General features: G+C 36.5%; 1 protein-coding gene across 1 annotated transcript; it reads right to left on the reverse strand.

Annotated features, from left to right (window-relative positions):
• Nucleotides 1-1,467: 1,467 nt before the first annotated feature.
• Nucleotides 1,468-11,327, reverse strand: LOC107698042 (intestinal-type alkaline phosphatase-like). Its single transcript, XM_016498956.1, has 11 exons — nt 11,240-11,327; nt 10,850-10,969; nt 9,393-9,508; nt 7,737-7,911; nt 7,131-7,303; nt 4,344-4,478; nt 4,185-4,260; nt 3,964-4,098; nt 3,684-3,875; nt 2,039-2,155; nt 1,468-1,961 (listed from the first exon to the last, which is right to left on the reverse strand). The coding sequence occupies exons 1-11, from the start codon at nt 11,325-11,327 to the stop codon at nt 1,690-1,692; spliced, it is 1,599 nt and encodes a 532-aa protein (XP_016354442.1). The 3' UTR covers nt 1,468-1,689.
• Nucleotides 11,328-11,560: the final 233 nt, after the last annotated feature.

Genomic DNA, 11,560 nt, shown 5'->3' on the forward strand with positions numbered 1-11,560 from the left:
AGTTCAGTACTATACTGATCTAAAATGTTCTGTGCGTACTCTGTTTTTTACTGAACTGTTCTATTCTGTTCTGTTCAGGAATCAACTCGTCTACACTGAATGGAATGAGTTCTGTGTTTTTGTTTTCCCCGAACAATTATTGTTCTGTTCTTTTCTGAACTGCACTGCAGTGCACTATTCTGTTCTTCACTGAACTGTTCTATTCTGTTCTGAACTGTATATGAATTAACTGATCTGCACTGAACTAAATGATTAAACTCAACTGATTTAAACCGTTCTCTGCTTTTTTCTTTTGAACTGTTCTGTGCCGTACTGTTCTTTTCTGGATTGTTTTGTTCTGTGCTGAACTGCTCTTCACTGTTCTGTTCCTTACTGAATTGATCTGAATGGTACTGTTCTTCAGTCAGTTGCACTGTTCTGCGCTGAACTTCTCTGCACTATACTGTTCTTTACTGAACTGTTTAGTACTGTTCTATTCTTTACTGAACTGAACCGTTATTTACAGTAATATGCAGTTCAAGACTGTTCTGGTCTAAATTGTTCTATGCTTTTTCCTGTTCTTTACTGAACTGTTCAATTCTGTTCTTTTCTGAACTGTTCTTTAGTGAACTGATCTGCACTGAACTGACTGAATAAACTGAAACTGTTCTGTACAGAACTGTTCTATTCTGAATTGTTTCGTTCTGTGCTGAAATGCACTTCACTGTTCTGTTCTTTACTGAATTTTTACTGTTCCTTAGTGAACTGCTGTTCTTTACTACAATATACATTTCTTAAATGAACTATACTGCTCTTCTGAATTTAATTTATTAACTGTTCTGTACTGTCTAATTCCTTACTGAATTTTTCTGTTCTGCATTGAACTGTTCTATTCTGTTTTGTTGTTAAATTCAGTGATCTGCACTAAACTGAATTATTAAAATGTCTAACCTGCTCTGTGTGTTTCTGTTCTGGACTGTTCTTTACTAAATTGTTCTGTTCTTTGCTAAAATGAACAGTACTGCACTGCACTGTTCTGTTCAAAATACATTTTGGATCCTACAATAAATCAGTGAATCAACAAGATCGTCTGTAAATATATGTAAATATAGCGTGCAAAATATTGATTAATCTGCCTTGCTGATGGTCCATGTCTAAAAGCGCACAACAATATTTACATTTACAGATTTGGCAAATGCTTTTATACAATGTAAACTGCATTGCATTCAACGTTTATCAGTTCATGCATTCCCTGCATGCAAAATAGTCACTGGAACTGTATTTAAATCAAATGTAGTTAAGATTTATAGATATGTTTATCATGACCTAATGTTATACGGCTAGTGTCCTAACCCCTCATACAGTAATGGATATATAATTGCTTTCGATATCTGACGGCATTCATGCCAAAGAAGATTTAATCACAATGCTGATAACATTGACAATATGAGTAATGTTTTTTTTTTTAGAAAGTTTATTGGTCTCACATATTTGAAATTTATAGTCACAGTGCAAAAGAGTCTTCCATTGCACAATATATACAAAAATATCTGGTTATAAAATACATCCATGAAAAAAACACTTTACATTTATATACACAGCATTGCAATTCTGCAGAGCACCAAACTTCAATATAAACTATTTGGGTTATAGATTTCCAAAAAGCCCCAAAGAGTCCTGGAGCCTCAATCACTCATGCAGTATAGTCTGTCATCTCATGACAAGCCAAAACACGCCGGTTATTGAGACAAGAGGCCCTGAAAGAGTGATTTTACAGCCCCCTGAGCCTTGAAGACGCAGTGGGCAGTTAGTGTATGGCTCCAGACATGCTGCATAAGCCATCGCATGGGCCACATAATTCTGTTCTTTGACTCCGTGAAAGAGATGAGCCATCGGGCCTTTTGCGTAGATAGCCACATCTTCCCCTCCATGTGTCTCTGATTCTAAAGGAACAGCAGCTTGTTGCATGTACTCTTCACTAACTACAAATAGAATAAGGTATGATTTTAGTGTTTGACAGCAATATAAGGGACAGGTAGTAAATTATGTCAATACTTACAATGCTCCACTGCTGAAACATTTCCTCTTGTTCCGTTCACATGAATGTATCCTGGTCCATTAGCATACAAGATACTTGTGTATGGAAGACTATCCTCAGCCTTCTTAGGTGCCAGACCTGAAAGAAAAAAAGAATAATACTGAAACAAAATGCACAAACTGTACAAAGTATACATACAGCATACTGCAAAATAAGTAGTATGATAGCATGCTATTCAGAATTAAATTGCATGTTAATTGCAATTAAATAAAAATGTATTAATTTACATTTATGTTAATTAATAACTTATAAAGAACTTGACTCACTTAATTAGGACTTAAGTACATCTTTATATGTAATTCATAATTATTCTATTGTATTGAAATATGGTTAAAAAGTGTACAGCCAAATGTACTGACAAGCATTTATGGTAAACTAAAATATACTTTAATGTAGTTTCTGTTGAAACTTGTATGTAATGTGTTTAAATAAATTTGTAATTACACATTTGTAATAATGAAGTTACAATTTAGAACATTTAATACATGTATATACTAACTTTAAATGTAATATTGAATAGCGTAATACAGTTAAATCACAAAGTACTTTAGTAGTTGCACTTTAGTATGTTAATCAACATCAAAATATGTGTACTTGACAAAAGACTATTAAACATAAACATAATGATTTTAAAATACACTAGCTTTTTATTTGACATTAATACAAAGTGCACTTTTTAAAAGTGTACTCAAATGTGTTAAACAGAATCATGAAAGTGTACTCACTTTAAGTACACTTCAGTAGCTTTTATTTCATTAATATTATATTATCGGCAAGTACAGTTTTTTTTATACTTTTAAGATTTGAAGTACACTACAAGTGTGCATTCAGTACAATTAAACACTTTTTTGCAAGGGAAGCATCTAGTTTGTCACCTTAAAATGCATATTTATCATTCTTAACTTTTATTAGACTGATTAAACGAGTCAAAGTAAAAATTGTAGCTGTTTACTTTTTTACTTTTCAATTTATTTTCGGTGTCTTGTTCTAGATAATCAAAAGAGTATCTACAGTATCTCAGCAGTATCTACAGTACTTTTGCACAGTTTACATACTACAGACATAGTAAGAGTAGTCCAGTATATTAGTATGCCTTTCTTTGTAAAACAAAGTTCTGTCATGAAACTCTAGACGGCGCAGGCCAATAGGTTCTAACTCAATATGATATAATGACATCATTATTAACATAAAGCAAGTGATTGGTTTCTTTTCGCATCAGCAGCCAATGAGCTTGCTGCTCAACATTCAAATACTTGGCTAGTGCTTGCTGTAGCAGTTGCAGCGCGCTTCAGAAACCCTCCACCTCCCCAGCTCCACCTGTGTAGATCTGCTACAGGGTGATTTCATGTGTGTTATATATGGGGGTTATCTAATATATGTTATATGTGCAGCAGCAGCATTTCTGACATGCTCACAGCAGCATGTCTGTGGATGTATTGACAGTAGCAACTCTCAGTACTTGCTCTGCTGCAGAAGCGTAGCAGATCTATTGCACCAAGACCAAACACATTAACATTGCCATGTACATTACCATGCTAAACTCTCAGAGAGTTGTCATGACAGAAATTACATTGTCATTATTTCAATGAAGTAAACTAAGATGTACCAAAAATAGGGTTCCCTCGTGGTGTATTTCCACCAAAAGTGAAGACATGGGAATGATCTGCAGTGACAACAGAGAGAGTGTCCGATTCACTGGTCAGCTCAGACGCTCTCTGGATTGCCCGGTCAAACATGATGGTTTCAGTCAGAGCAAGCTTGGCAACTCCATCATGGTGTCCATGGTCTATTCTACCTCGTAAAGCACAAACAGACACATGATTCACTACTAGCATCTTGAGTATCTTGACAAAAGTGTAACACCAGAGTAAATGGTAAATACTTATCTTCCACAAAGAGAAAAAACCCTTTAGGATTCTTGCTGAGGATTTGAATGGCTTTCTCTGTCATGTCCACAATAGAGGGGTCACGGGTGCGATTCCTGAACACTTCAAACCTCATGTCTTTGGGTTCAAACAGTCCTGAATGAGAAATATGAATGAGAATGTTATATTGGCAGACAAGTACTGTAAGTCAGTCAGATAGAATCCTTGTAAACTGGCATTACCCATCAGGCAGTCTGTCGTTTTAACATTTACTGCATTAAGCTGCTCTTTGTTCCAGACATATTGGGCGTTCCTTCCCTAATAAACAAAGCAGATAATGATGTAAGAATGTGGTTTAGAATCACAATTTGTGCTTCGATAAATGGATTGATTTGAGTTACCTTACGAGCACTTAGCCAGACGTCAATGAGGTTCTTTTTGTCTTTGCGATCCCCTTTGCGAGAGGATGAAGAGGGGTATTCTGGATCAGGGGTACCCTTGGGCGTCATGTACATGCGGCCACCGCCAAGAATTACCTACGATGGAGACACATATTCAAAATTCAAAAATGTTAAAATTTTTTGGTTCCTTGGCATACATTTCGATTGCTTCAGTTATGCGTTTGGTATTTAAATGACACCATGGACAGTTTTCACATTTCCAGGGTTCTCAGACGTGGAAGTTGTCATGGTTGTGTAAACGTCTATAGTGGTGAATGGAAACGACAATAAGAATTCAAAAGAATTAAAAAATAACAAGAGACTGATTACGTGTCAAGTTTCCCATTACTCCCTCAGCTGTTGCATTAGAAACATCTACACGTTTACATGGAAAAAGGTTTAAAAACAGAAAACTTTTATGCATTTTGGCCTTTTGTTTACATGTCAACAGCATTTTGGGGCTCCTGAAAATACTACATTTTGAAAACTGTTTTTAAAGTACACGTTTTTAAGAATGATAGCATTATCTCTGTCTTCAGTGTAGTTTTTTATTATTATTTATTTATTTTTTTATACAAAGTGACATCACCAACTACTGGCCTGGCATGAATAAAACAGTGTTTTTAGTCATTTTCAAGCATCCATGTAAACAGGGTGTATTTCAGTTTGACTGTACGCAAAACTATGCAAACGGAATTCTTTGCCGTTTTTAGTACATTGTTGACGTATAAACGTGCCCTCAATGCCATGGTAATCAAACACAAAGCGTAGTGTTGTAAATTTACATTACATTTTTAAAAATTGAAAATGTAAAAAAAAAAAAAAGTCCAGATTTACGATGTTAATAACTGTGTAAACGCATCCTCACAGCCTGTGAAAGGGGTCCATTGTGCATTTAAATTAAGTGCATTTTTGGAAAAGCTACTTTGAGCATTTAGCTTGCCAAGCTGAATCATAAATGGAAGTACTTAATGACAATCAAGCTACTGTTTTGTAGTTGACCATGCTACAAGCTAAAAACAATAACTACAGTGAAATTAGTCTAGAACAGGGCAGTATGTTTTTTATAAATCTCAATTGGGCTGACAGTATCAAACTTGAACAGGTAAATGTACACTAAATACAACAGAAACACCATAATTTACATATAAATATATAATATAGCATATAAAAAATTAGTTCAAATAGTAGCACACTATCAGAAAAAAAGGTACGAAACTGTGACTGGGGCAGTACCCTTTTAAAAGGTACTACTATGTACTTTTGTAACTTTAAGGTACCATTTAGCGCTAAATAAGGTACAAAGAATGTACAGTTCAGCTTTTCTACCTTTTGGTACCGGTGATTTTTCTGAGAGTGTAAAGGGACTCGACGTGAACCATCCAAACAAATCGATTCACTAGAATCGAATTTTAAATTTGCACTCAACAGTATTTATTAAGCTGCAGCTGTGCAGCATTGGCGGAGCTAGAGTTTTATACACGGGTGGCCAAGGCTAATTCAGGGGGTCCATAGACCATGACAGAAAATCAGCGTATAACTCCAACCTGGCATAAAAAAGCATGAATAAATCCTGCAATTGCTGATTACTTCACATTACCCCATGCACATTAGCTATACATTACTTACGTAACTTCAAATGTTAGTCTAGTGGAACTTATTTCTCTTATTTCTATCATCTGATTAACCAGCGGTTGGAGCAAAAGATCTAACAGTAACTTATACAGTGAACTGCATAAATGTTGATCAGGAAACCCTAAACTTCAGCTTACTTCAAACAGGGCTGCCAACTTCTGAGTTCAGCCTGGAGTGAGAATTAATCAGGAATAATGAACAAGCCTGCGATTAATTACATAATTTTTTCTCAATTCTTCTAAACTAAACTACACAGGGAACCCTATTGTTAAGGTTAAAAGTAATAATCGATTTGCATACAAGTTCATATTAAACCATTTTTATAATAACATTATATCTATACATTTTTATTAATTATAATAAAAAAGAGTAATTATATGAGTAAAAATAAAACAAATGTAATTTTTGTAAAATTCTCTCTAGTGTACATTTTGCTCGCTAGTTTATGGACACTGAATGGATTTTTTAAGGTTATGTGGTTGCAACACTGATTGAGTGATTACATTCACTTTATAAATTCAGTAAGTTGTAGTGTATCTTTCAACACGCCCTCAGATGTTCATTCATGTTTATTTCATAGTAATTATAATGCACTCCTGCTTCGCTTGAACTGAGGCAAAGCGGGAGCACCACTAAAGAGCTCCAAAACTCTGTTTATCGTTTGAAATTCTTAATAAAACTAACAGAATTTGAATGCTGAGACTTTGTTTCCTATTATCAAAAGTAACCTGCTCTGTCTTGTCCCTCAGCGCGTTGTCTGTGTCATCTTTGCTCTGCGATGTTTTTCACTCCGTAAGAAAATTACAGTGTGGCGTCAGAGTTAGCAGAGCCTGGAAGCTCCACCGGACCAGATGAAGCGTGACATGGCACACCAGATGCCTCGCATCCTTGAGTTTGAGGCTAAAATAAATTATTCTTTCAATACAATTAAACAAAGAAAATGTAATAGTAGGATATTAAATTTTGGGGTGCCACCCAGGGTGGCCAATCAGATGTCAGGGATGTCCAGTGCCACCCTGGAGACTCCTCTGGCTCCACCACTGCTGTGCAGCATACCATCGCAAACTGTTATTTTTATAAACTTATGGCATCAAACACTGGGTTATGGCTTACATCGATGTCAGTGTTGGTCACCAGCTGTGTGGCGATATCGGTGCAGCCCTGCCGGTGGGCAGCGGAGGGCAGGTCTGCATCGCTGTACCAGCTGCGGCTCACGGAGTGGGCATATGCAGCAGCAGGAGATGCGTGCTGGACTCTGGTGGTGGTCACAATGCCAACGGACTTTCCTGGATATATACACACACAAACACCCATCAGCACATTTATCCTGCATGATTAAAGGGACAGTTTCCCAAAAATGAAGATTCTGTCATCATGTACTCACCTTCATGTTGTTCCAAACCTGTATGAGTTTCTGTCTTCTGTTGAGCACAAAACAAGATGTTTTAAAGAATGTTGGCAACTAAACAGTTGATGGTAGCCATTGATTTCCATAGTATGGAAGGAAAAAAAGATACCATGGATGCCATGTCAATTGTTTGGTTACACACATCCTTCAAAACATCTGTTGTGCTCAACAGAAGAAAGAAACTCATAGAGGTTTGGAACATCATGAGGGTGAATAAATGATGACAGAATCTTTATTTTTGGGTGAATTGTCCCTTTAAAAACATTGGTTGCATGTCTGTAAGTGTGATAATGAGTCTAAATGGATAATACCTTGTGCTTTGGCGCGGTGTAACACTGAGAAAACCTCATTGCCAAATGTGGTGTTGCACTCATAGGCCACTGCTTTAGCGCTCAAACCCACTGTCTTGGCATTAGCCTTCACACCGCAGTGGTACGCCGTAGCTGTGCTAGCACTGTCTGCCACCTGCTTGTCAACACTGTACGTCTGTTTGGAAACACATCGACTAAGTATATCAAATACTGATAGTTTTGCTGTTGAAAACATAGCATTTTAGTCATATAATAAGTATTAATAACAATTAATAATAATAAACAATTTCCTTACACATTCTGATCCGTATTCATATAGTGATTATAGGCATGTCATGCATAGATATAGATCATCTGTGATCAGCATTCCTTCATCCTCACGTGTTCTCCAGGATCAGAGGTTGCAGTGCTATCTAAACTTATTAGGAATGCATAACCTGCAGTCAGCTGATAACTTCTCCTATCTTAAAGGGTTAGTTTACCCAATAATGAAAATTCTGTATTCTTCGTAACTTTACAGTTGAACCACTGATGTCACACGGACTACTTTGTCGATCATCTTGGTGCTTTTCTGGACCTTGAACGTGGTAGTTACCTTGCTGTCTATGGGAGGGTCAGAGAGCCCTCATATTTCATAAAAAATATCTTAAATTGTGTTCTGAAGATGAACGAAGGTCTTACGGGTTTGGAACGACACGAGGGTGAGTAATTAATGACAGGATTTTCTTTTTGGGTGAACTAACCCTTTAAACGGTGCCTGTGCTGCTATCTAAACAGTATGGAGACCCATTTCTGTCACATAAGAATAAAACATGCTTCAAAAAACATAATTTTTATTGACATACAAATCTAAATTAGGAGATACTAAGTTGTAATTATGACATGAAAAGTAGAAATTATGATAAAAAATAAAATTATACTTAAAAAGTCAAATTATGACAAAAAGTTAAAAGTATGAGAGTCATGATTATGACATAAAAATTCTAAATTATGTCATAAGAACAACTGACATAAAAACGAAAAAATATACCAAAAAAATATTATTTTATTTTGAGGACTTTTTATCCCATAATCCATCCATCCATCCACAGATAGCACTGATCACCCTGATGCAGAAACATTGCTTCAACCAATAAATATATTATACCAAAAATATAATCCTAAATATTTTATTAGAATACAATTATACATTATATTTTACTATAATAATAATATAAACTATATTTAGACATAACAATATATTAAGAATAAATAAATACTTTTAAGAACCACTTTTTTTTTCTTTCTTTTTTTTTTTACTTTAAGCTTTAAGTAGGCGGTCAGACCCCCATAATTCTATTAATTGATTCTGTATTAAAATGATATTTTTCAAACAGTATACAGACACTGATGTGTAGTGGGAAAGTAAATATGTTTTCATGTTGACTTGAAAGCAGTTGCTCTGCTTTTCAGGCTTTTACACCCAGTTCAGTAAGAATCTCTGTATGGAACATTAAAAAATCTAATCTCAAGACAAGCAGCAGTTTTTCCATGCAACACACATGCTCATTCCATTGCCATTGGCAACCCAAACCTGCCTTTATATAATTGCACAACAAGTTTGCTATGAATTGTCTGTGAGTGATTAAAGAGGGTGGGAAATGAGGAGCGTCAGACCTTTGACAGGGCGACATATGGAAATGTATCCATGGCCAAAAGAGTCTCCTCCCCTGACTGTCCTTCCATCTGACCTCGCAGTATACGGGCGGCTGAAACCGTAGACACTCCCATCCCTGACAGATCGACAGAGAAATATCACAGCCTGATCCTGAACCCAAACCGCTTGTGAACTCTACCGTAAAATATGGGGTATGAAGTAACAGGCACGTGCGTAAGGGGTAATATACAGCCAGCCAATCGTTATCACAAAATAAACATGCAGGTGGACCAGGAATACCGAACGGCATAATTTTCCACCTATATAAAAATCTACATAATAAATAGTGAGGTTTTATTACTGCACATGAGATGAATGAGAGCATGAAGTGATGCAAAGAAGCAGAGTTTCGCGGTGTAAAACTTTTTTATGTAAATGTTTGTCAGTATATTCAGCAGTAATTTTAACCGTATTTCAAAGATAATAGAAGTAATTATGAAATTACACGTAAAGATCTAAGTGGGTCAAAAGCACTCTACAGTTCAGCTAATTCCATTTAATTTAAATTTAAAGGGGTCATATGATGCGATTTCAATTTTTCCTTTCTCTTTGGAGTGCTACAAGCTCTTGGTGCATAAAGAAGATCTGTAAATTTACCCCTTTAAACTACAATACATTTGCATTTAATTTAATTTAAAGTCTTAGAAAACGTTACATTCAGTTCATACTTAAATATGTTCTTTGACAGTTTATTATTTCTGTAATAATTACAGAAACCTATTCATAAAGGAAGAGAAAATAGTACTTATGAACGCTTATATTTACATGTATACATTTCTATACAGCTATGGAAAGAAAAAATTATGAGACCACTTGAAAAGTTTCCGTTTCTCTGGATTTACTATGTATGGGTTTGAGTAAAATGTTAATATAATATTTTTAACATATAAAGGTCTGATAAAATTTCTTCCACATTTCAAATAAAAATATTGTCATTTAGAGTTGTTGTTTTTTTCTTCAGAAAATGACATTTGGTCAAAATAACAAATGTTTTTATTTGTTGTTATTGAAAATCAGGGTTACTCCAAGGTTATATGTCTGAAAACAGGGCATCTTTTTTTTGTTATTTTGAACATTTTGATAATTTTCTGCAAGAAAAATGCTCTAAATGACAACATTTTTATTTAAAATTTGGAAGAAATGTCATCAGTAGTTTACAGAATAAAACAAAAAATATGTTTTACTCAAACATATAAATCGTAAACCCAGAGAATTTTCAAGTGATCTCTTAATTTTTTCCATAGCTGTATTTTATATTTATGTGTAATATTATAGTATAATATAATATATTGTGTGCTTAGTGTGTTTGAAACCTCAAAAAACCCTTTACCACTTACTTAGAAATGGCACTACGTTGCACTAAAGCAGTGTAGTTTGATAGACTGAGCAGTAGAATTCGTTTGGGTTCGTAACTCACCGTCGCCGAGGAAGAGGAGGATGTTTTTGGCGCGATGCGCTCGCAGTGGCAGCGTGAGGGCAGCCTGCAGCGTCCGCCTGGCCTGATCGTTCCAGTACGCAGGTTCTCTCTCCCATTCAGCTACCAAAACAAATACCACGCTATAAACAACCTGTCCTTCTCAGAAACAGCGGCGGTCTGGGGCCGTAACTCTTCTGAAGAGGCTCCGCCGCAAACCTGCCCTGACAAGACCTGAGAGCCCCACGCTAACGGGAACGCAGACTTTCTACAAAGCAGTGTAAAACTACACTACAACCCACACACATACTTGCAAAACACCCACCAGCCCGGCAGCGGACGTTACCTGAGCTAATTTTAGAGACGCGGACAATAGGAGTGCTGTGTCCTTACCCGCGGGCTCTAGACTGCAGCTGGTGCACAGGAGGAGGTGGGCCAAGAGGAGCAGCACGCCGGGGGCCCGGCTGTAAACCAAACACATCCCGAGCCACAGAGAAAAGGAGCAAATTCAGCACACCTCGACGCTGGGAAGGAGTGTCTCCTCAAACCTCCAGCCCCTGCTTTTTAAACCCGGGGTGTGTTGCGAGCCGGGGCCCCTGACAGCTCATAGGCTCGTGCTGACGGTGGGGGACCACACAGGGCCAGGAAACCCCTTGACTACTTTTCCAAATCCGGCGTTTTTGTTTTAGCCGACCGCTCTTCCTTGTTTCTTTT

The sequence above is a fragment of the Sinocyclocheilus anshuiensis genome, unplaced genomic scaffold (genome assembly GCF_001515605.1).
Source record: "Sinocyclocheilus anshuiensis isolate Anshui unplaced genomic scaffold, SAMN03320099.WGS_v1.1 scaffold1501, whole genome shotgun sequence".
NCBI lineage: Eukaryota > Metazoa > Chordata > Actinopteri > Cypriniformes > Cyprinidae > Sinocyclocheilus > Sinocyclocheilus anshuiensis.